Source organism: Pristiophorus japonicus, chromosome 24 (genome assembly GCF_044704955.1).
Source record: "Pristiophorus japonicus isolate sPriJap1 chromosome 24, sPriJap1.hap1, whole genome shotgun sequence".
NCBI lineage: Eukaryota > Metazoa > Chordata > Chondrichthyes > Pristiophoridae > Pristiophorus > Pristiophorus japonicus.
In genome coordinates, this window is record NC_092000.1 from 17,791,367 (window position 1) to 17,817,978 (window position 26,612).

General features: G+C 41.2%; 1 protein-coding gene across 10 annotated transcripts in view; it reads left to right on the forward strand.

Moving 5' to 3' along the window:
• The window catches only part of brd4 (bromodomain containing 4), a 194,293-nt gene that overhangs the window by 102,035 nt on the left and 65,646 nt on the right, over positions 1 to 26,612 (forward strand). For 9 of the 10 annotated variants that reach the window (XM_070867331.1, XM_070867335.1, XM_070867329.1 and 6 more), the window contains 5 exons: positions 5,315 to 5,649; positions 7,895 to 8,329; positions 17,487 to 17,615; positions 20,119 to 20,325; positions 24,674 to 24,897. In XM_070867331.1, coding sequence (XP_070723432.1) covers positions 5,315 to 5,649; positions 7,895 to 8,329; positions 17,487 to 17,615; positions 20,119 to 20,325; positions 24,674 to 24,897 — 1,330 coding nt within the window. The remainder of the gene's footprint in view (positions 1 to 5,314; positions 5,650 to 7,894; positions 8,330 to 17,486; positions 17,616 to 20,118; positions 20,326 to 24,673; positions 24,898 to 26,612) is intronic. The other variant, XM_070867336.1, reaches the window with a different exon arrangement.

Here is a 26,612-nt window from a genome sequence, read left to right on the forward strand (position 1 = left end):
TTGCATAGGCACCGGTTCAACATTGTGCTTTCTGATGAAAGGGAATATTTTCTTGCCTGTGCTAACTTCATGGAATGCATGGTTTTCAGATATGAATAACTAATGGGCCAAATACATTTGCTCTCTGATTCATATGTGATTAACGCACACAAGCTTTGTTTGGAATTAAGTACTTGTGAAAAGTTCATTTTAAAATCTCGTTCTCCCCCCAAAAAGTGCCAAGTGTGGGGTGTGTGTGTAAGATGTGGTCAGAAGAAAGGAGACAACGGATTTGTGCATTGTGTTATACGGCTAGCCAGAAGCTCTTGGTACTTGCTACCCAGCTTGTCCATGCTCAAACTATGATTAAAAATTGTCCAACAGCCAACTAGTGACTGCCCTGTTTTGGGGGGAGAGGTGGGTGGAGAGAAAGAGAGAAACATTTCTAGGGTTTAAGGTGCCTCCAAAATTATCATCTTGGGCAGTCCCTTGAAATCGAGGAAAACTTGCTTCCCACTCTAAAAGTGAGTTCTCAGGTGGCTGTACAGTCCAATGTGGGAATTACAGTCTCTGTCACAGGTGGGGCAGACAGTGGTTGAAGGAAAGGGTGGGTGGGGAGCCTGGTTTGCTGCACGCTTCTTCCATTGTCTGCGCTTGTTTTCTGCATGCCCTCGGTGACGAAGACTCGAGGTGCTCAGCGCCCTCCTGGATGCTCTTCCTCCACTTTCTATGCCTCCAAAATGAGGACCTGTTGACCGACTGTGTGGCAGATTTGATAATTTAACACATGGGCCAGGTAGTTCACTGCATTCCATGGTACTTTGATGAGCCCAGGCAACCTGGCTCATGAGATTTGGAGAGGGCTGACCTGGAGTTGGGATTCTTCTCACTGAGCTCAATAACCTTGCAAGCCAGGACCCCTAATCTTGCCTCCACAAGATTCTGCAAATCCATTGGCAGGATAGGCGCACCAATGTCAGTATTGTCGCTCAGGCCAGCATCGAAGCATTGACCATGCTCGATGAGCTCCGATGGACTGGCCACATCGTCCGCTTGCCCGATACGAGACTCACAAAACAAGCGCTCTACTCGGAGCTCTGTCATGGCTAGCAAGCTCCAGGCGGGCAGAGAAAACTGTTCAGGATATCCTCAAAACCTATTGGAAAAAATGCTAATTCCCCACTGACACCTGGGAATTCCTGGTGCAAAACTGCTCAAAGTGGAGGAGAAGCATCCGGGAAGGCGCCGAACACCTCGAGTCCCTTCGCCGGGAGCAAGTGGAGGCCAAGCTGAAGGAGCGCACGATAACTCGAGCTCCCCACCTACCCAATCCTTCAACCAAAGTCCCTTCAACCACTGTCTGCCCCACCTGTGACAGAGACTGTAGGTCTCGCATTGGACTCATCAGTCACCTGAGAAACATAGAAAATAGGTGCAGGCGTTGGCCATTAGGCCCTTTGAGCCTGCACCGCCATTTAATAAGATCATGGCTGATCATTCCCTCAGTATCCCTTTGCTTCTTTCTCTCCATACCCCTTGATCCCCTTAGCCGTAAGGGCCATATCAAACTCCCTCTTGAAAATATCCAATGAACTGGTATCAACAACTCTCTGCGGCAGGGAATTCCACAGGTTAACAACTCTGAGTGAAGAATTTTCTCCTCATCTCAGTCCTAAATGGCCTACCCCTTATCCGAAGACTATGTCCCCTGGTTCTGGACTTCCCCAACATTGGGAACATTCTTCCCGCATCTAACCTGTCCAGTACCGTCAGAATCTTGCACGTTTCTATGAGATCCCCTCTCATCCTTCTAAACTCCAGTGAATAAAGGCCCAGTTGATCCAATCTCTCCTCATATGACAGTCCAGCCATCCCTGGAATTAGTTTGGTGAACCTTCGCTGCACTCCCTCAATAGCAAGAATGTCCTTCCTCAGACTAGGAGACCAAAACTGAACACAATATTCCAGGTGAGGCCTCACTAAGGCCCTGTACAACTGCAGTAAGACCTCCCTGCTTCTATACTCAAATCCCCTAGCTATGAAGGCCAACATACCATTTGCCTTCTTCACTGCCTGCTGTACCTGCATGCCAACCTTCAATGACTGATGAACCATGACGCCCAAGTCTTGTTGCACCTCCCCTTTTCTAATCTGTCGCCATTCAGATAATCTGCCTTTGTGTTTTTGCCCCCAAAATAGATAACCTCACATTTATCCACATTATACTGCATCTGCCATGCATTTGCCCACTCACCTAACCTGTCCAAGTCACCCTGCAGCCTCTTAGCATCCCCTCACAGCTAACACCGCCACCCAGTTTAGTGTCATCTGCAAACTTGGAGATATTACACTCAATTCCTTCATCCAAATCGTTAATATATATTGTAAAGAGAACTCCTTTTTAGTGTGGACTCCGAGGGACTGCCTAAGGAGAATAGGGTGGTCCTGACTGGATAGATAAAAGGAAGCGTACTGGTGTTTCTATGGTTCTAGATGTTTCCGAGTGCACACTGGAGTGTCATTAATCCTTGGCAATTACAAACCCATGCCTTAGTTGTGGAATTCTCTCCCTAAACCTCTAATACTTTGACCAAGCTTTTGCCACCTGTCCCAATCTCTCATATGCCTCGGTGTCAAATTTTGTTAATGCTGCCTTGGGGCGCTCTATTACATTAAAGGTACGATGTAAATGTAAGTTATTACTTCTCTGGACTTGGGGTATGTGTACCAACAGGGCATTCAATATCTGGCAAACAAAAACTCCCAATTGTGGATTTCTCAGTAGTTTAGTTTGGAGACCTTTAAACATGGCAATGTTAGACACCTGACACCAAAAATCTCCATGTAAATTCTTTTGAGTTGGTAAATAGAATGGCTGATTGATCACCAGTAGTATAACCTCCATCAACCTCCCAAACCCCAGCTGTGCAGCTTGTAAACCTTAAATGTAATATAGTACTGAGAGCCCATTAATCAACCCATTTTAACTTGTTTGAATCAATCAGAAATTCAATATTTCAAAACACAAAAACTGCAGCACCTTGCTGCTTCGACAATCCATTATCGCCTTTGAGCTTAAGAGGAAGACGGTAAATTTCACCATCCTATAAATGAGCAGAGCATTTTTAATCCAAAAATCAGTGGACAACCCAGCTTATCAACTGAGTGCCCCATCAGCAGCTTTTTCTAACTTGCGCAGCGTCACAGTAAGTGGAAATCTAATGGACTTTCTTTTTACTTGTACCTTGATTTTCTGTACATATTAGCCATGAATGAAGTTCCATAAGTAATTTGCTGGTTAGATCAGTAGGAATTGGCAAAATAACTATCATCACTAGGCCCCTTTTCAATGGACTGAACAGAACCACTCTCATGCAAGACACTCTCCCTAATGGCTGTACTGTGGGATCATATTGCAGCTACATCCGATCTGCCCGTACTGATCAGCAGGACGGGATCACTACACTGGACGCAGAGTGCTAAATATTTCCAAGTTTCATGCATGTTTGTAGTCTTGTTTATACCTGTTTGTTAAATCGTAAAAGCTTTCCTGAGGCATCATGGAAAAATCTTAACGTGACCAACTTTGTGAGGTTTTTCAAATTGAAGTTGACAGTCGTACTGAAGCACTTGTGGAATAGCAGTTGCTTCAATTAGTATATATTTTTTTAAAAGTTCAGTATTCACGTACAGATCAATAGGACATCATCTAAATATAGTGGGACAGGGGCCACAATAGATTAGTCTGCATTTCACCACCTTCACTGTGTGTGTGTGTGTTTGTTTTCTGGAAGCTTCCATATTGCTTCTTCTGGCAGACATTGACAGTGAGCATGCCAGGAACATATTTGCATAATGTTTCCCATGGCATTGTTCGCCCAGGAAGTCAAATGCAACCAGGAGGCCACCATGTTATTGAAAGAAAACAAATTGTGCATATTTCACACTTCACATCCTCAGGACATCCCAAAGTCCTTCATCACCAACTTGCACTGTAGCCATTTTTGTAAACAATTGCAGCAGCTGCTTTGTGCATAGCAAGATCCCACAAGCAACAAGAAATATATTACTAGTCAATCTATATTGGCGCTCACTGAGGGCTAAATGTTAGCTACGACACCAAGAGATCTCTCTGTTCTTTAAATAGTGTCATTGGTTCTTTTATGTCCACCTGACCGGGCAAATGATTTAGGATCTCATCTGAAAGTCAAATGCTGATATTCTGGTTTTCTGCCTATTTGTAGTTTTTGATGAATCAAGGCCTTGGTGAAATGCTGTGGCAGCCATAGTTTGCCACTGGTGTGGGATTCAATTCAACGCTCAATAATAGCTAGAGTCCAAAAAAGCACCTGGGGGAAAAACTGTTTTTGTGGACTTTGAAGCCCACCCTGCACAGATTTGCTAGACTCCTTTGGTTTCTTGTGGTCTACTTGTAGACTGCTGTACTTCACACACGGTTCGTGAGCTTCATGTTGTAATGTAGGCCCCTCTAATAGTTTGGATCATATATGGAAAAGTTGCAAGATAACTTCCGAATGCTGAAATAGCATGGGTTTATTCTTTTAATATTCTGGTTCTAAAAGTTTGATTCTGTCCCCCGCCCCAGTGTAGATAGAAAGGAGAATCTACCTAACTAGAGCTGGCAATGGTATTGGGCAATTACGTGCAAAGCAGTGTCTGAGTGAGTGGAATATAGGATGCATTTCCTTAAGTAATTGAAAAATGCCATGGAAGGTTAAAGTTCACTGAACCCATATGGTGGCTACTGATGTGGCCCGAGAGTGCACTTTTTCTTGACACCATCTCAAAGCCAGCTACATGGAGCAAATAGACTGCCTTTTATTGAATCATTGATTTTGATTTGACAGTGCTCTAGACTGACTTCTTAAAGCTTGCCTCAGTGTTGTCAGCACAACTTTGGCAAAGTTAATTTCTTTGTAGAATTTGAGCACATGAAGAATGTTCGATATCCTACGTGTTACTCTTTTTTTTTTAATGTTCAAATTCCATGTAGAAATATCGCTTCCTTTAGTGTCACATTGAGAGTGAATTAGGAGCTTTTTGAACATGTCAACAAGCCTCTACCTTTTGCTACTGCATCCTCCCAGAACTGAGAATTGTATGTACGGTGGGAGAAGTGTCACAGTATCTCATTGTGTCAGTCGTTTTCCTCTGAATGCTAACTTACTGATATATTTTATGTATTGGTAAATGGTGTACCATAGATGGGAATGGCATATGGTTATGTGGCAAGCTATTTCACACTCTTGTTGGAGTTGAGTATGCATCAGTTTCAATATTTAATATAGATGACTGTCATTTTGTTTTCATTTAGTTCAGTCTAAACCCAACGTGTCAACTGTACAGACGGTCACCCAGACGACAGTGCCAGCACCGGCACCACCACCGCCGCCGCCACCACCACCACCACCACCACAGCCGCCGCAGCCACCACCCCAGCGGGCGCCTCCGGCATCACAGCCAGCGCCACCCCCGCCGCAGCTTCCGTCAGTTTCGGTGCCGGCACCCACGCCCCAGTCATTTCCTCCTGCGACTCCTGACTTGATTGTCCAGCCACCGACGACGACAGTGTCGCCTCACACATCGGCTCCCCCAATGCCGACCCTCACGCCAACAACGGTGATGACAACAGCGTCACAGCCTTTAAAGGTAGATAGCCCTTCAGTTTCTGAATCAGTTCCTATGGACTGGTGGGTAGCTAATGTAATACCACTTTTTTTAAAAGGAGGGAGAGAGAAAACAGGGAATTATAGACCGGTTAGCCTGACATCAGTGGTGGGGAAAATGTTGGAATCAATTATTAAAGATGTAATAGCAGCGCATTTGGAAAGCAGTGACAGGATCGGACCAGATCAGCATGGATTTATGAAAGGGAAATCATGCTTGACAAATCTTCTAGAATCTTTTGAGGATGTAACTAGTAGAGTGGACAAGGGGGAGCCAGTGGATGTGGTGTATTTAGACTTTCAAAAGGCTTTTGACAAGGTCCCACACAAGAGATTGGTGTGCAAAATTAAAGCACATGGTATTGGGGGTAATGTACTGACGTGGATAGAGAACTGGTTGGCAGACAGGAAGCAAAGAGCAGGAATAAACTGGTTCTTTTCAGAATGGTAGGCAGTGATGAGTGGGGTACCGCAAGGTTCAGTGCTGGGACCCCAGCTATTTACAATATATATTAATGATTTAGATGAAGGAATTGAATGTAATATCTCCAAGTTTGCAGATGACACTAAGCTGGGTGGCAGTGTGAGCTGTGAGGAGGATGCTATGAGGCTGCAGGGTGACTTGGACAGGTTAGATGAATGGGCAAATACATGGCAGATGCAGTATAATGTAGATAAATGTGAGGTTATCCACTTTGGTGGTAAAAATAGGAAGGCAGAATATTATCTGGTGACAGATTAGTAAAAGGGGAGGTGCAACGAGACCTGGGTGTCATGGTATATCAGTCATTGAAAGTTGGCATACAGGTACAGCAGGTGGTGAAGAAGGCAAATGGCAAGAGGATTTGAGTATAGGAGCAGGGAGGTCTTACTATAGTTGCACAGGGCCTTGGTGAGGCCACACCTTGAATTTTGTGTACAGTTTTGGTCTCCTAATCTGAGGAAGGACATTCTTGCTATTGAGGGAGTGCAGCGAAGGTTCACCAGACTGATTCCCGGGATGACAGGACTGACATATGAAGAAAGACTGGATCAACTCGGCTTGTATTCAGTGGAATTTAGAAGAATATGGGGGGATCTCATAGAAACGTATAAAATTCTGACGGGATTGGACAGGTTAGATGCAGGAAGAATGTTCCCGATGTTGGGGAAGTCCAGAACCAGGGGTCACAGTCTAAGGATAAGGGGTAAGCCATTTAGGACCGAGATGAGGAGAAACTTCGTCACTCAGAGTTGTGAGCATGTGGAATTCTCCACCACAGAAAGTTGTTGAGGCCAATTCGTTGGATATATTCAAAAGGGAGTTAGATGTGGCCCTTACGGCTAAAGGAGAGAAAGCAGGAATAGGGTACTAAAGTGCATGATCAGTCATGATATTGAATGGTGGTGCAGGTTCGAAGGGCCAAATGGCCTACTCCTGCTCCTATTTTCTATGTTTCTATGTTTCAGTAGCTTTTCCACCAGTCATGTTCTCTCCATCCTTACCGCATATGGAGAAGTCAGTGCAGCCTCGCATAAATGTCCACTGGAAAGTCCCGATGTTTTTAATAATCTGTCCTCGAGTATTTCCCAAGTGAATGATAAACTGCTAGTTAATAACTGGGTTAATAAGCTGCTGTGGTCACAAATGTTTTTCATAGAGTTCCTTATTATTGGAAGGTAATGTTTGTGTGTGATTCAGTTGTGCTCCAGACTGGATATTGGGGGAGCGGGTAGAGCCAGAAAGTCTGAGGAAAAATAAATAAGGTGCACAAAGTGTTTGGTTAAACTAGAATGTATTCGAAATTAATTCTGAGCAATTTTCCAGCGCATTGGATTCTTTGCAGATGTGTCATTGTGCTTCACAATCCTTCTGCCGTAGCTGGCCGAGTAGCGCAGCAGTTGAAACATTTGATCAGAATCTTGCGGGCTTTTTAAAGACGAACCATGCCTGAGGATGTGGTTTTCATCTGCTCTTGGTTGAGTCGTGACTTTCACCCCGAGATCACAAACTGACCCCAGCTCGCTCTCGCTATGAAGCGGTCGGAACTTGGAGCTTTCCATTTTGTGGGGCAAGAGGGGCATTTTGAAGTTGTGTCTGCTTCATCAGTCACAAGAATAGATTATATTAATCGCTCTACCCCCCACCACCCCCCCCCAATTTCCCATGAATGTATGCTGTTCAGCTAATACTGCCTAGTAGGTTGGCATGATTGGACCTAATATGTACTCCTTTCTTTCTCTTTAAGCATAAAAAGGGTGTGAAAAGGAAAGCTGATACAACAACTCCGACAACCAATGTTGCAGTGAAGAGTCGAGAGTCTTCTCCATTAATGACCGAACCCAAACCTGCAAAGATCCCATCCAGAAGTGGCAGACCTCCAAAACCTGCAAAGAAAGAGATGCCAGACTCTCAGCAGCAACATCATCTAGAGAAGAGTGGGGGTGGAGGTGGTGGGGTTGTAGGTAGTGTTGTAGGTAGTGGTGGTGGTGGTGGGGTTGTGGTTGGCAGTGGAAAAGTATCGGAACAGTTGAAGTACTGCACTGGCATTCTTAAGGAAATGTTCGCCAAGAAGCATGCAGCGTATGCCTGGCCCTTCTACAAACCTGTGGACGTAGAAGCCTTGGGACTGCATGATTATCACGACATTATTAAACACCCCATGGATCTCAGTACTATTAAAGTAAGCCAATACCTTACAGTCTCATAGCTGTAACTTTAGAGCTTGGATTGTGAAGCACCATTGAATCTGTCCTGTGTTGATCATTTTGAGGTGTGCTGTATCTCACTTGGGTTCTTTAAACAGGGTACCTGAGAAATATCCTGAGCAACATTTTATATTGACCGCCTCGAGACATTGTACAGGCGCAGTCCCCAACAAAGACATGGTGGAAGCCATTTTAAGTTGCACAGGTTGATACCTTGATGCATCTTGCAATATGCTGGTTCCTAGAGTGCATGCATGTGATCAGTACAAAGATCAAATTGGACCCGGAAGAGTTATGAATTCCTGCTGCATTCTGGAGTTGGTCTGTCTGAGGTTCTGCCCAGTCTGTCGAAACTTGCTTCAAAAAATAATTCTAAGCAATCTTTTAATAGTGTTTTATAATTGGTCAACAAAGCTTTATAAATACAGCAAACAGAGTTTAATACTATTTGAATAAATATAATCTGATCTAGGTCAAATTGAAGAGAATAAGAATTTAAAGCAAAAATCTTTATGCTGCAACTATTTTTTTACGAAGAAACTTGTTTTGAATACTGGAATCCAGTAAAACTTGTCTAGAATTACTTAGTTTTACACTGTTTAATTTTAAAAAATAGGGGAGGGTGTAAGGGCAGCACAACTACAAACGATCTGCTAACAACCCAAGCTAGGAGCTCCATTGTTTAAGAGGAAAGATAACCAAAGTAACCCCTTTCACCTGTGCCCGCAATCTCTTTTTGCTAAGGAACAAAGTAATCAGGAAAATAATTAAATCAGTCAAGTTTACAAATTTCAATAAATTATACATATTGTATAAAGGTTATTGCCTCATGGAGCACTCTGGACCCCTGGCAGTCATTAGTGCTAAAGTCTGATTTCTCCTGTTGGTCTTAACATTTCACCCAAAGCACAACTTGCAGTGGATATTAAATTTGTACTTCAAATTTGACCATGAAACAAATTGGCGAGTCACTAGGTGGTTTACTCTGGTTTCCCATCCTACTCATCTTTTTAACAAAACAGGAATTTTCTTCCAATTAAACACAACCATGAATGCTATAAAGAGACTACCGAATGGACGACTGCTGTGTGGGTTTTATTTCGGCGCGTGAGGTTGATTGTGACTGGTCACTTTGCAGTCAGCCTGGTTTGTGCAGCAGACAACTATAGAACGTGAAATTGTCTTGCTAGCCTGATTCCAAATCAGTATTGATTATGGAATTGCATGTACAACTCTTCTCCCACCCAGCCCCCACCCTTAGAAATGGCAGGCATTTATGATAAATACATAAGAAAACGTAGAGAAGTTTATAAAGTTACAAACCAGCTTTATTAAGTGAATCCTAGCGGCTGGGAGCTAAAAACCAAGGAATATAACTACAGTACTACCCACTGGGTTTGTCCTGGAAATTCACACTTGTGCAAATCTGTAGCAAGTTTGCAGCAACTGGGGCAGTACAGCATGTTATTTACTGTGTCAGAAATGTCTTGTTTCCTCCCCTTATTGAAGAGCTTAGACATTCTTTTACATAAGTTGCTTGAGGTTATGAAGCGGTAAATTGCCAACAGATTGGTCTCGTAGCCTAATGCAAATTTCCATTTGATGTCAACTTGGTCAACAGCATGTTTGAAGCATAGCATTGGGAATGGCATTATCGAGCAGAGGGAATGGGTTTAATTTATTCTCCTGCACCCTGAACTCGATTGAGTTCCAAATATTGGGTGTGCTGCTGGAGTCAAGTGGTAGATTGAGCCCAGGCATCCTCCCCATGGAGGTTGGGTGATATCCTGATGTAATTGGTCCTCGTGACTGGATAATTTGTGGTGGTGGTGGTGGTGGTGAAGCTGAAAGCATAATGCTGCCTGAAGGAGGTGCATGGACTGGTGAGTCAAAGGAGAACTGGAAAGCAATTGGAATCAGGGAGAATGAATAAAATTAAGAAAAGACTGAAGTTTGCAATTGATTTCAGTGGTACATGGCTAAAGGGATACTCAAGACAAGCACAAAATTCCATTGTACTATTTTTTTTGTTGAGAATAATTATTCCATGTTAAAGCACCCACTCTAAATAAATTGATGCATACGTGTTGTAGTTACAAGACGAGGATTTTGCCAATGTCATAGTAAAGGAGGAGGGAGTGGACATTGGATAGGATAAAAATAAAGAAGATGTACTTAAAAGGTTGTCCGTGCTAAAAGTCACCCGATCTGGATAGTATGCATCCTAGGATGTTTAGAGAAATCAGGCCCAATCTTCCTTAGATATGGGAGTAGTGCCAGAGGACTCAAAGGTTGCAAAAAAGGGAAAAGGGATGAACCAGGTAACCTACAGGCCAGTCAGCCTAACATCAGTGTTGGGAAAATTTTTTGAGGCAATAGTGCGAAAGAAAATTAATGGTCAATAGAAAAAAATCTAGGTTAATCATCGACAGTCAGCAATTTGTTGGACAAATCATGTTTGACTAACTTGATTGAGTTATTTGAAGTAATGGAGGTGGTTGATGAGGATAGTGTGATTTGTCTCATGTATATGAACTTTTAAAGGCGTTTGATAAAGTACCATATAATGGACTTGTTAGCAAAATTGAAACCGATAGCATTAACGGGGCAGTGGCAGTGTGGATAGGAAATTGACTTAGGAGCAGTAAGCAGAGTAGTCGTGGTGAACGGTTATTTTTCAGATTGGCGGGAAGTATACAGTGGTGTCTTCCAGGGGTAGGTGTTGGGACTGTTGCTCTTTTTGATATATATTAATGAGCTGTACTTGGGTATACAGGGCATAATTTCAAAGTTTGCTGATGACACGAAGGTGAGGAAGATAGTAATAGACTTCAGAAGGACACAGACAGACTGATGAACTGGGCAGACACGTGGCAGATGAAATTTAACGCAGTGAAATGATGCATTTTGGAAGGAAGAATGAAGCGAGACAATATAAACAAAAATATACAATTTTAAAAGGGATGCAGCAATAGACACCGTGTGCGCAAAGACTGGCAGGACAAGTTGATATGGCTTTAAAAAAAAAAATGCAATATGGGATCCTTGACTTTATAAATAGAGACAGAGTACAAAAGCAAGGACAATATGCTAAATGTTTAAATCATTGGTTAGGATCTTAGCTGGAATATTGTTCAATTCTGGGCACCACACTTTAGAAGGATGTCAAGGCCTTGGAAAAGGTGCAGAGGAGATTTACTAGAACGGTACAGGTTGAATGGCCCTGTTCTGTATAAGGGATTTTTCCGGACGAGGGGTGGTCACAATAAATTGGATGGTACAGGTACTGAGGAATGGGATATCTGGGCTGGGAGTGCGGCAGAGTGATCATTTGGTGGGGGGGGGGGGGGCTGCATTGGCGATAGATCGGGGGGCGGGGGGGGGGGGGGGGGGTCAGGCCAGCGATTGTGGGAGTTAACAGCGAGGAAGGACTTCAATTTGTTCATGCCGATGTTCTGCGCATGCGCCCAGAATGGTTCTGGACAAGGGGTGGTTCTGGATAAGGGAATTCTGGATAAAGAAGGCTCAACTTGTATCAGGAATGAGAGATTTCAGTTATGTGGAGAAACTAGAGAAGCCGGGATTGTTCTCCGAGCTGAGAAGGTTAAGAAGAGATTTAATGGAGGCATTCAAAATCATGAATGGTTTTGATAGAGTAAATAAGGGGATGCTGTTTTCAGCGACAGAAGAATCAGTAACTAGAGGGCACCGATTTAAGATAATTTGCAAAAGTGCTAGAGGTGAGATGAGATTTTTTTTTTTAACGCAGTGAGTTACTTCGACTTGTACGATGCTGCCTGAAAGGCTGGCGGAAGAAGATTCAACAGTAATTCCAAAAAGGAATTGGATAATTAAAAACAAAGAAAGGAAGACCTGGATTTATGCAGCGTCTTTCACAATCACCGCAAAGCGCTTTACAGCCAATTAAGTACTTTTGGAGTGTAAAAAATTACAAGGCTATGGGGAAAGAGTCAGAAATTGGTTTTGGGCTGCTGCTTTAAGTAAGCTCCATTAATAAATGCAAAACTTAAAATGCATATGCTTGAAAATGCTGTGTTCATAGCTCTGTGTAAATTCTTCCATAAAACCAGTAGTTGTGCTTCCTAACCAACCTTCTGTCAATGTAACACGGGTGGCAGTAGAGCAGGAAGAGACAGTCTTAACGCCTTTGTTTCTGTATGTGTGTGAGAGATAACTGATGAAGTAGCGGAGATGATACAATGAGGCTTAAATTCGTGGAACAATTCTCACTTTCTTTCACTCTGGCAGGGCAGTTTGAGAAGTTAGGGACAGTAAAGGAGAATACTGATTTATGGTAACTGGAAAAAGTCAAATTTAATTGGTTATCAAGATTTTTTACTGATATTTTTGAGGTCACATTCCATATGCTTAATAATTAAAGCCACTTGTTCAGGTTGACCAAGTCCAATTCTATTTTTATCATGTGGCATTTTTACCAATATCTCGAGGAACAAATTTAGCAATTTCATCAACTTTCTGCAAAAACAGCAAATTTGCCAATGAGAGTAGTACATTGGAATGCAATTTGTTGCTTGGAGCAAATATTTATTGAACCACATGTGACCATGCAATTAAAGCAATTCGTCTTTAGGCCCTTGTGATTCTCTGGCAGTAGCTCTTGAAATGACACATTTTCAGTAGTTAACTCAATCCTCCATAGGCTGAGTGGATTTGAAGGTAAGTGTTATAGTTCCACATTCTCTTTCCAGTTACATATGCTTTGCTACAGCTGGAGTAGTTATCCTTGGATCTACTAGTTGCTCCCAGATTAAAATATTTTTTTAAAGTCTATGCTTTATACCAAGTATTTGTGTTTCTTGGTAATCCATTGGTCATCTCTCTGTACTGCATATGAATTTTTATTCTATTTATGGTCTTGGAGGAATTCTGAGAATAATCAATTGAAACTACTGTACTGTGATTGTCAGCCATGTTGCTACCAGGTTCCAATAAGCAATCGTCGCTATGGACCAATGATACGCTTTTTCCAGTTACATTTTTCCCATGGATTAATTATCATTCAAAACCAATAGGCTGCAATTATCTCGGAAACACATAATTAATGGGGAAATGAGCCATTAATGTATAAAATGAAATCTGATTTCCTGACCCTTGTGGCCTGCCTTCGGCATTGGTCGAGAAAGCTGTCGAACAAACACTGTCGCATAATCAGGCTAGTCAAGTGATTGTCAGTAGTCAGTGCGATTGTTACAAAGCTGCCAAAACAGGATATATGACTACAATTGGTCATTGAGATTGCTTTGAAGTGGCACCAACATTTTAACGGTGATGTGATGACTACTAACCAATGAGATTGCTGGAGAAGGTCGCTAAACATTATCACCAACAATTTGAAAGGCACATGACAGCTGTTGGTCAATGAGACGCTCAAAAGAGACAGACCAAGCTTGTAATCCTAAAACTCAAATGACCTATGAATAATTTAGTTGAGCCGCAGTAACATTATCTGTAACAATACTGTTCTGTAAAGCAGGTTGTAAATGCTGCTCGAGTAATAGTGTCCAAATATAGCATGAAGGATGCCTCTATAGTTCTTCTTTCTGCTTCTGCTTCCGTTCTTCGTTTTGCTCCTACTCTGCCTCAATATCCTTCTGATGCTTCTCACCCTATCCAGTGATTTGAGCTTTATTCTACTGTGTTCCGGCGAATTTCAGTACGACCTTAAATTCAATTGGGAGTACAATAGATTTTTCTCTAATACATTCTGGGTAAGGATCCATGATGGTAATATGATTTCTTACTTTCTGATTTGGTTTTGTAAGATGATGTCAAGATAAAGAACAATTAATGTGGATACGTTCTTAACACACTTGCCGTGAGATTGTTCTTCTCTCCGTGTTATGTACAAACATCAAAAAATTTATATATAATATATATGAAAACTCAACTGGTTTTTCTTCACAATTAAAATGACTTGCTTCAATTTATTTTCTAAGTTGGGCGCCACAAAGAAAAGCTGCCATTTCAGTTCAGTGTTGTCGGTTTGTAAGTCTTAATACTGCTTTGGAGCACCTGAATAGTCCAGATTTATCACTAGTATAGTGAGTAGCTCCATAGTCTGATCACATGTGGAATTATTTTCTTACCAGACTTGAGAGAGTGAATTTATCCAGTTACATTACATTGTTGGGAAACTTGCAGTGAGTTGCGTTTTCAAGTTGGATTAATGGCGAGGTAGCTCCCTTTTCAGTCCATGAGCTTGGAGTTGCAAACAAATGCATATGCTCATGACTTATAGTTGTTTTACAAAGACAATACAGATTTTGGGATATTTCTCGGAAATGCTTTTTTTTCTGATCTTTGATCCCATTTCTGTGCTTTTGGCTCCATTTCTCCTCGATGCCGTTCCATTTTATCATTGACGCTGTTCTTCTTTGATTCCTTTGCTTTCAAGCTTCTCCCCTGTGAGGTGGCCCTGGCTTTCTTTGTGATTAAAATGGCAAGGTTTCAATTGCTGCACCACTTAAATTTTGCAGGATCAGAAGGGTGGAGAATTGAAAGGAGGGGCAGTATAAAGGCCTTCAAAATAATAACTTGAGTTCATAGCATTCTTGTATATTTTACATTCTCTCTCATTCCCATGACCCTCGACCTAGTCTAATTGTGGAAAGTAAAATGGTTTGCATGCTTGGGATAAATTCTGAAACTCGTAAAGTTCAGCGTCAATTGCTTGGATCTTGGAGAAGTTTGGATAAGTGTTCAAGAATCACACAGCACAGAAGGAGGTTCTTCGGCCCATTGCTCCTGTACTGGACCATTGTAAGACACACAAACCATTTTGAAGGTAATGCTAATGACCATAACTGATGGGGATCCAAGGCGTGATTGAAGTAGAATGGAAGCTGGGGCTATAAGTGAGGCTAGATGGAGGAATTGGGACAGAAATTAATTAAAACTCGGGGGTGGTGTTTGAACGGCAATATAAATGTAAAGTTTCAGGGATGTGAAAGATATAGCAAGAAAATAGGGAAATTATGATTCAGGACTTTAAAAAAAGGAGCTTGGAAGAGTAAAGGTGTGATGGGCCCTCATTGCAGTAGACAGCAATAAACCACTGCATTGTTTTATTGACTTTTACTCTGTAGTTTATCTATATTCATTCTGAGACAATAGCCAGTATGAACAAGGGTTTTTTTTTTTGGTTGCCTTGGGGCGTTGCATTGGGCACCATGTCATATTTTGGAGGAGCCCCAGTCTGTAGTCTATAGTTTGTAGATTCTGAAATGTAATCTGCTCATACATGTGACCTGGATTGATAGAATTTGCTTGCACATTCAAACAGTATTTAAGTACCCATTTTCCGTAAGGTCCCTATGTGTGCGTCTGATTAGCCCAATTAGGAACCAATGAAGTTGTTCTTAATTATATATTAAAAATTATTTACAGGAAATCTATATATAATCAAATTGTTGCTTTGAGCGATCTTAATTGGCTAGTAGTCACATAGCTATCCCAAATGTTGGTCTCTTTCTAGAAATCTCATTGGTTAGTATTAACATGATTGTGGTGTCGCTTTCTAGAAGCTTTACTGGCTCATCATGTAACTGTTCCACAATTGAGCTCTGATGTGATGCTGCAGGGATTTTTTAGTTTATACAGCAATGATGATGTGCCCAATTAATCATATCTAAAATAGATACCTGTTAGACTTGGGTCCATAATGGACTAAGTGTTACTTTTGTAAGTCTACCTTCCCTGTGACGGGTATTTCTACAACTTGGAGCCAGTCTGAGTGTTACTGTTGCGTCACTCCTGTGATTAAATTGGCTTCCGCATTTCCTGCATTACAACGGTGACTATACTTAAAGTACTTAACTGGCTGTACAGTGCTTTGGAATATCCTGAGGTTGTGAAAGGCGCTATATAAATGCAAGTCTTCCTTTACTGAGCTTGGGTTTCTATTTGTGATGTGGTGCAGCATGTGCTGATGATTTTTGTGAAGGGAAAGGCAAACCAACATCGGGGACTTGGGAGCCAAGAAAGGTCATGAAACAGACTTGGAATAGATGGGGAGCAAGTAAAACATAGGTGACTGTTTACAAATTCTGTCAGCCTGGGACCTGTGAGCAGCACTGGGAGATGCTCTAGTTAAGTATACATGCTCATATATCATGTCTGTTTGAGGCCAGACCTCCGCTATGCAGCAGGATTGAAATTAGTGTTCCACGCATCACTACGTTTATCAAGATTATTTCTGCAAGAGACAGCTGCAAAGACCACGCTAGATATTAGTATTTTAGTATGTTAGTGCTATTATTAAACATTGCACTTCATTTGGGAGGGGGGGGTGGGGGAAGTTTATGAAACCAAATGTAATTTTATATTGTGGGTGGGGGAGAGGAAGAGAACATCTCACGTCTTTGTTCTGTGCTTCAAAACGCTGTCGAGGAATATGAAGAGCACTGGAGCAGTAAAATAGATTCAGATTCATTGAAGTGAGAGCTCTACATAAAAGATGAGCATGCACTTCATATGAACTTTGGGGATACCAAACAATTGCTGTTTGACATCTTTGGCTCTTTTTGAAGTTTTGTGAGTAGAGGAATATTGGAGTGTTACTAAGAGACTTGCTTTGTGCATTTGTTTTTCTGCTATTTATATCAAATTAATTTATATTAAAAGACTAATTTTTACATATTTTAAATTGGAACCATATTCTTGGCTGAAGAATACAAAGGTTTTTTTTTTTAAAAAGAAAGCCTTTAGGAAAAATAAAAAGTCAGCAAGGTGCTTTTGCACTATGTTGTCTCCATCTGAAAGGATTCACTTGCGTCATGCAGTTATATTGGGCGCACTCATTACGTTGATCTGGAATTGTAGTTACTTATTGGACACGCTGATTCTAGCAATCATGGTGTAATTAAGTTTGTCTGTACTGTCCCGGAGCAGATGACCAGGTTTTTAGTAAGTAGGAGTTCCTCCTCCAGAATCTTTGTAGAGTTTATAGCTATTTCAACTGGAATCCGTTCCCTAGCCCCAACAGTATTAATATAAGGCACTTTGAAATATCTAATAGTTCCACAATGATTACAAAAATGTTTGAGAGTTGCAAATAATGAGTTCTGACGATATCTCCTGTTATGCTTCTAGTCAAAAATGGACAACCGACAGTATGGGGACGCCCAAGAATTTGCAGCGGACGTTCGGTTGATGTTCTCCAATTGTTACAAGTACAATCCTCCTGATCATGAGGTGGTGGCCATGGCAAGAAAACTGCAGGTTGGTATCTGGTTCTGAAAGGAATATGCTGCAGTGAGCACTGTCAGTTGGTCTGTAAAGCCCTCTGATTCATCTCTCTACATTAAATGTAAATTGCTCGAATTTAAGTATCTAGTTTAGTGCGCTGGTGGTTCACTCCAGTGTTTCCTTGCAGTGAGTTCATACTCCTGAGTGTTTTCTCACAGGTATATTGGAGAGATCACCCAGACTTAGACTTCTCTTGTATACTTACTCGATGCTCACCTCGATATAATTCCATCGTATTGAATAATGTATTAAATGGTGCCCTAAAGGAGGGAACAGGAGAGGAAGGCTGAGAAGTTTTAATAACTTAGATTTCACCTAAAGTCCTATATTTTTACCAGAAGAAAAGTAATGTCAAAATATGCTGCTGTAAAGCAGTCCCTGCAAATGAAGAAATATGTCTCTCAAAGAAATGTTTTGCCTGTGTTGAAAGTAAACGTCTCCTTAGCATCAACATAAAAAATGACGGTAAGACTTATGAGTGGAGGACCAGAGATCGGTGGGGGTGCAGTACACAGTTCTTTAAAGTTTGGATTGCATGTAGGAAAGGTCAAACGGGTACCCAAGATTGTGGGTTTCAAGTTGTTAATGAGTTAGCTTAATGATCACACTCTTGCCTCTGAGTCAGAAGGTTCACAGAGCTCACTCAGGCTGCGCTCCAGAGATTTAAGCACGCAATCCAGATTGACACTTCAGTGTAATACTGACTGAGTACTGCATTGTCAGAGGTGGTGTCTTTCAGGAACTGATGAACTGAGGTCTCGTCTATTCTCTCTCTTGCATGTAAAAAGCTCTCATGGCACTATTTTGAAGAAGTGGAGAGTTCCTGGCCAATGTATTCCTCAACCAACAGCATTAAAGACAGGTTATTTGGTCATTTATCCCATTGTTATTAATAGGACCTTTGTGAAAATTGGCTGCTGTGTTTGCCTACATTACAATAGTGACTACACTTCAGTATGACTTGATTGGTTGTGAAGCATTTTGGAATGTCCTGAGGATATGAAAGGTGCTATATAAATGCAAGTTCTGCCTTGTCTTTCTTCACACATTGAGTCATTGAAAATAAAAGCAAGGTAATTAGTTGAATTATTACATTAGTTTGGGGACAGTTGGAATATTCACTTCTGGGTATCCCATTTTCATTGGAGCAATGAAAAGGATACAATGATTTCAGTAAAATTGGAGTTGATGGTAATGAAGAATCAAAATTTTGACCTCAAACAAGGTTGAGGAAGGTTCTAATAGTTTATCAAAAATAGTGAAGAATTATTTCCACTGTGTTGGCCAAGTGCTAACCAAGGGGCACAGGGTCAGGATTATTTTTAGAAGAACCAAAAGGGAAATGGGAATTTTCCCCACTCAAGGTTATTGGGATGCGGAATACCGCAATTGGCTACTGATGCAGAGACTATAAAAATGAATTGTATAAGTAGTTGAAAAAGGAAGAATTTAAAATGATGGGAAGCAGGTAGTGAAATGGGATTGGGATAGACCAATATAAGCAGCATGGGCTGCATGACTTCCTTTGTGCTATAAATTCGATGAATTCTTGCACAGTTGTTAAAAAAACGTAATAAACTGAGTGAGACCTGGTGCTTATGCCTGTGTTCACTCTGTGCCAAATTCACATCTTTTGGATTTTCTACAGTCTGGCAAATGTTCAGAATAGGAAGACCTGAGGTTTCTGCAGATTGTGCAAAGTGAAATTATAGATGATTGATTTCCCCTCCTGGGCAGTAACGAACTATTTGGAAGCAGGTTTTGTGTAAACACTGGTACTAAGTCCCTCTTTGGTATCCCACTTTTTGAATGAGGATTTAAAAGGGATAATTCCCACCAGTATGCTCACTGCAACCTACATTTCATCCATTTAATGTTGTACAGTCTTCTGTTTTGGGGGAGGGGGGTAGGGGTGGAGGCGGGTGGCAGGAAGAGGGGACAATTGCTTGATCTCTACGTTATAATGTTTGAGATATTGAATTGGTCTTGATAACTTTTGCTCACAATAGAAAAACATTAAGAACAAAATCAGAATTAGGAATGTCCTAATTAGGATTTCCTCCACACAATACAAACACATTTGCTCGGCACAGACCAGGTTCCCAACCACGGGAGACAGAAGGTGGCCCTGCGAATGCTTCTCTGGCAGTGTTGCTCGGAAGCGAGCATGTCAGAAATGCGACCGTATGGTTCAGCTCAATTTGCCATCCGATTTATCTTTTGCTTCCTGTGAGGAAAGTGCTTCAACTTCAACTTGGCATCTTTAGCCAAGAATTTGTCATATGGAAAATAAAGGGCTTGAAAACAGTTCTTCTACTTCATGGTATAGGGCATTGGTACCAATGTGTTGAGTCACTGGTCACTATTTTTAATACATAGTATAAAAAGCTACACCCCTGAACACAAAATTGTATACCAAAACGGGTCAGGGAGGTAAAAGCTGGCTTTTATATTTTTGGGTTTTCCTTTTTTCCAGGACGTATTTGAGATGCGTTTTGCAAAAATGCCAGATGAGCCTGTTGAACCCGTGGTTCCATCTCCTCCTCCTGTGCCACCTCCGACCAACCAGGTGTCGTCGTCATCCTCGAGCGACAGTAGCAGCGACAGCTCCTCTGACAGCGACAGCAGTACTGATGATTCCGAGGAGGAGCGGGCGCAGAGGCTGGCTGAGCTTCAAGAACAGGTACTTCCTCTGAGGCCACTTTATAAATAAAGTGGTTGTGGTTGGTTTCAGTACCCTGGCATTCGCCACAACTGCATTTTTATATCAACAGTAGGCAGGTGATGAATGTGCAGTTATAAACAGCCCTGAAATAATTACATTTTATAGTAAATCAGTGTGAGTTACAAAATGTAATTTTCGCCGCTCCTCTTAAACGCTAAGAAAGTTAGTATATACTGACCATTCTATTTCCCAGTAATCACATTTAATAAGTTCTTTGTTTGTGACTAACAGTGTTAATACATCAATGTGAATGTGTTCTCACACAATAGACTGGCTGTCAGACCAAACTTCTTTTGGTTAAAAACAGGCTCAAAAACAATTCTTTCCTCTCAGGAATGTGTACATATTAAAAGCAATTTGAATTTCTGAGATTAAAAGGCTATCATCTCTCTCTGGGATCGAGATAAAGTTTATGAACCCTTCGAGCTTGGCTCTCCGGTTTTATTGCTAACTAAATTATTGATAAAATTGCCCCTTTATTACTCTATTGTGCTCTGCATGTTTGTAATTCTCCGATTGGTAGATTACAGTGATTCGTTCTTGAATGTGATGCTCGGTCCCTGTTCCAGCACACGCTGTTAAATGTTCATGTGAGAATGCAGTATTCACCTGCAAGTACCTGTGCCCTTGAGCTGGACAAGCAACTTCATATTTCTACGCATCCCACACCTTCATTTAATTTAACTCTTGACTGTTTCTACAGACACCTGTTTAGATTACATAGCATTAGTAATGAACACCGTAACAGGACGCACAGTCCAATCAATCAGTGTTGGTGTTTATTCGCCATGGGTGGTTTCCCTAGTCACTTGTTCCATTTATGCTCTTTGTATCCCCCTTTCTTTCATGCCCCCATGTCCCTTTACATCCCCCTTTCTTAAACTACTTATTTGACCTATTTTTAACAGTTGGGACCCTAATGTATCTACGCCGTCAATGTTTTTTGATTGTTCTGATAGTATTTTTCATTTCCTTCAACTGATGTCTATCCTTGTTATCTTGAATTATTATCCTTAAACCTGTTTTTAAATTGTTTAGTGCAATTTTTTTTTGAACGTTACCAGTTATCAATTTGGTTTTGTTTTACCATGTAGCCATCTTTTAACCCTAACCATAATTCTGGAGGCACATATACCTTTCCTCTATTTTACAATGCTTTTAAAAGCATTCAATTTTTCTTCAGTATTGCTATTGTCCCTTCCTAATAGGACCTACCAAACAACCTGGCGCTATTATAGCCCTGGGTGGAACTGCAGAATACCACAGCGAATAAACTGCCCAAGAGCAAATTTTAAAACGCAGCGCAGAATACAATTTCCCTCTCGGCTGATTCCCAATTTTATAATGAATTACAGCTTGAGGAATGTGTTTTTAGGTCATGTTAATAACTAATAAAACTGAGCTTGAAACTCTCTTGCCCACAGTCCAATGACACAAATTTCTCGTTCTGGGCCTGGATATTAAGGAAATGTTTAAACACTTGTTTAAAATTTCTATTTACAATTGTCAAATTGCAGTAGAAAACAACATGTTTTTGTCACTGAACATGGGGCTAGGCAGTGAATTGAAGTTGGGAGCTGATCTGAGTAATGCACTCAATCTTACTGGGCTTTTGTGGTAATTGTGAAATCTCACTCCGAACTAAGCAAGGATGATCACAACTTTATCAATCGCTGAGGTTTTGCTAAAAGCTTGAAATAGCAGAGTTGCAGAAATGTTTTGGAACATTTTGGAAAGTTCCCCGCCCCCATTGCAAAGTAACTAGTTTCTTTTGATAGCTTCGAAACTGCCCAAATCCTGTAATCTTGCACCATTTTTTTTGTTTTTCTAATCTCCCGAAGTGATATTCGATTACACTGAAGTCTCAATATAATTTGAGAACTAAACACCGGTCAAAATGTTGGTTAACCTGTTTCATGGGAGGCAAGCCCTTTGCAGAATGACTCCATATAGGATGAGATTTTTTGTGTGTAACATTTTGTAACAACATCATAGCAACAGGCTGTGTTTTAGAATTAATTCATATTAATTAACCCTGCTTGAGTGGAAACATCATGGTGAATTTAGATGGTAAGCATATTTAAATTCACAGTTGAGTCACAATGTTGTTTGAATTTCACACTCTGTGTTCCACTGCTGGAAATTTGGAGTTGGAAAATTTAGTCTTGACCAGATCATTTGGAGGTGCAATTGAGTTTGCATTCAATTGCACATCATTTCTAGCTGCTGTGTTGCTGTTATTGGTGGCATCATTCATGAGTGACTCATCCACGATGCATCTGGGCCAGTTCTTTTTGTCCTTCTGCGCTTTCTTAAGTGCCTGTTCTGAGATGAGAATTGAGAGAAAATGTGCATTTCATCCACTCTCCACTGGAGAACGAATTATAAATGACCTTTATTTTGGAACTTGTAGATACTGGCATACCATGTTAACTGAATGGGTTAAAATGTTTTCTGAATTTGGCTGCCTCAGGTATTTGGCTATAAGCACATGGTAGAAATGTAATCAGGAATGACCTTAGCTGATAGTTGGGAGTTTGTGACTCGAGATTAAAAACAAGTTAACTGGTAATGCTGTATTTTGATCATTTAAAGGTCAAATCCTCTGCTTATTTTGAACTTTACCATGCTCTTTATGAAGAAATCTGTCTTGAAACACTGGAATTTTTCTATGTGGGTGGTGACATTTTGTCATCTTCCCACTTGTCCAGGCATTTAATTGTAGCCTGTTTCTTGCAGTACCAGTGATTGAATACATTTACTCTAGAATGTACTTTACTGCAGTCAACCATTTGAATGTGTCCTATCAAGGATGGTTATTAATCTAGATGCCAAATCTCAATATTGGGCCAAAAATTGCAGTCGAAGACTTCCCGTGGGCGGATGCCTCTGACCGAGAAATTTTTACAAAAGCACCTGATAGTCCCGGGGGAATGAACACTTGCCCTCCGAGGCCTAGATGCACAGCGCAGAAGCCCAGATATTCCAGGAGCGTATGCACATCCTGGGATTGTGTGGGCCTAACCACCAATCACAATGTAGTATTCTCATTGATAGTAATGGGAACTCCAAGCTCCCATTTCTATCAATGAGAATACCCCTAAAATCAAATAAAACACACGCACAAATAACAAAAACATCACTTTAAAAAAAAAAGTTTATAGAAATTGCATTGAATGTTTGAGAGAAATTTATTTTGAATTTTTTTTTGAAGTGTTAAAAATAAACTTACTTTCATAGACAGGGTTTTTAAATATAAAAATAAGTACAGTAACATTTATTTTTTTCTATCTATTAAAACTCTTCCAGGCGTAAGAGTTTGAAGGACATTCGTTGGGCAAATAGCCCAAATCTCCGCCCGTGAAGGCTCTTCTCCCAGGGAGGCACGAGATCTTTTGACAGATCACAAGTGCCGGGGCTCAAGTGCATGCGCTTCGCGTGCCTAAACCCAGAACTTGCAGGGCCACTTCAGGTGCGTGCGCACATCGTACGCACCCAGAGAGGCTGCAGTTTCAGGGCCATTAAGTGATGACTGGCGGGAAGAGGGCAAGTTATGGCAACTGGGGGAGTACCATTTACAATGTTAGAAGCTGGTTCTCTTCATAGTTGGAAGACAGATATGGTATGAGCGCTTGGCAACAGCTTGAATTCTAAGTAAACTTTGCAATTTTTAACATTGAGGATTTGCTGAATGGCAGCATAGAATGACTTGACTGCATCCGTTCTGAGAAGCCAAAGGAATAACCACATTACTCCTGAGGGCTATAGAGATTGATATTGTCTGATTTCATCTGGTCTTATCTGAAAAGTGGAGTTTGCTGAATTAAATTACTCAGTAAGCAATCAGGATTTTTCAACTGGTGTTTGTCGGAGGCAGTGCTGAGAGATTGCAACATTGCTGCTTTTCACCTGTTAAGAATTGAAGAATATGCAAGGAGGGAATTGTACCCTATGCATGGTGATTGTGAGAAAGTAATAGAGCAGTCCTTTTGAGCTCAAAGCCACTTGTTAGAATGTGTAATTGCGAGCAATGCAGGGTATTTATTGTAGGAGGTGCTCTGATCTGTGTCATACCTGACCTTTGGAGTGCTTGATGATGTCAGAGTACAAATTGTTTTATATTTTTAAAAAATTACTATTTCCCAGCCCCCTCGATCTGCGGACGTGCATCCATCAACCAGAGGAAATAAATACTGAAGAACAGCTGTGTCTTCTGGCAAATGCCTGCAAAATGTTCAAATGGGTTCAACATTTGCTCAAGTAAACTGCAATTAAATCTGACGAGCGTTTGTTTTGTGCCATGCAGTTGAAAGCGGTACACGAGCAGCTGGCTGCCCTTTCCCAACCACAACTGTCAAAACCAAAGAAAAAGGAGAAAGACAAGAAGGAAGAGAAGAAGAAAGAGAAGGAAAAGGAAAAGGACAAAGAAAAAGAAAGGCATAAAAAGAAAGAGGAAGTGGAGGAAAAGAAGAAGAGCAAAGCTAAGGAGCAACAGCCAAAAAAATCAAAGAAGAACAATGCAAATACCAGGTAAAACTGTTCACTTACAAGTTAACCCTGTACACATTTGGGAAAAATGATCGTGTTATTTAAATCATAATCGATCAACTATGTTGTCAATTGTACTGATTTCTGCTTCAATCTCCTACAAATTGGATATTCTTCCCATTCATACAAGGGAGCAACATTTAGGGATACTGGATTTTTTGAAAGCTTACTGATCTGACAGTTGTTTCCCACCCCGTGCCCCCTCCAGTTTTGTGAAAAGTTTCACAACACCTGCACTTTTCAGCCTATGACCTGTCTGCTTTGGCTGACTGGTGTTGCATCAGTTGAATGCGAGTCTTGGGTTTTGGCCTCCTGTTTGTGTTCTACCAGTGTTCAGTGTTTGCTGCTTTCTGATGTGCATGACTCCTAAAGGTGATGAAACTAGTGCCAACCTCCGTATGTGGCTTTGACACAAGTCTTATTTGGTGGAATGCTATTCTGAGCTGGACAACCAACAGATTTTTTGCATGTTCTGACCTCGAGTGTCGCACCTTTTAGGAAGCATCCTTCTTGCTCCTAGTCAGGTGCAGATTTGTGGCAACAGTTTCTCGGTGCATCCATCAAAGGGTATAGTCTGTCAAATCGTGTATGAGGAGGAAGTTTTCAGACCCTTGGGACTAGAATTATCAACAGCTCATGTCACCAGTCCAGTATAGCTTGGGCCCATTCTCGACCAACTTTGATACCTGTCATGTAACTACAATGTTGGATTATTGACTGATGTTGCATTAGAGTGATTGTGACATATCACACTTCAGCCCTGGTCAAAACAGCTACATTCTCATTGGAAATGATGGAGAATGTGATCCCAGATATTGCTGATAGCAAGGGAGCTTTTGGCCAGCAACAGCCAAGAATGAAATGCATAGGTAGGTTCTCTTTCTCTTCCCGCCTCAATCTTTCAAATTTGAAGATCCTTTGAGCATATGAGAATAGCAATCACAGCTCTTTCCAGTTAAGTGTTGTCTAAGTAACTTCATTAGTAGAGGTAAGTTATGTAAAGATGGGGGGGGGGGGCGAGGGGGACGGGAGTACACGTGCACAGATAAAGCAATATATTTTGGCGATTACTTTGCCTACATTACCATTTTTGGGAAATTAAGTGGTTAGGGCAGACGTAATAAATCTGGTAGTCCAGCCAGAGGACCATATTGCTAGCTTCCAGCTCGCTGCTCAAATATGCTTTGTTGGAGGCCTTTTTGTCAACTTATTGAAGACTGCATCAATGTCATCCATTAAATAGAATATACAGCATCTTTCATGGAGGAAGAAACTGTTCAACCCACCAGGGATTGCTCAGTAGTCTTCCACTCTTAAACAAATATAGTAATTATAAGTACCTCCAGAAAGAACCTCCAAACATTTAGATTTCTGGGGTTGTATGGTATACTCTGGATGCTCCAGATGTATAAAACCTTCTATTGGACATTTGAAATTAATTTACATTCATATGACCCAGTGTAGGTGTCTTTCTATATTTGATACCTACTAGGTTTGTAGCCCAAGTTGGAGAGCATTGTCTAAGCGTGGATATACAGTTTAGCTAGGAGTGTGCTCTGGGCATACATCAAGATTTAAAAAGGACAGCACTCCACGTGATATGGAGAAACTGGAGTGCACTGGACTGCATATCCCAATAATAATCCTGGCTGTAGTTCTGAAGATCTGTGCTCCAGAACTAGCTGTGCCTCTAGCCA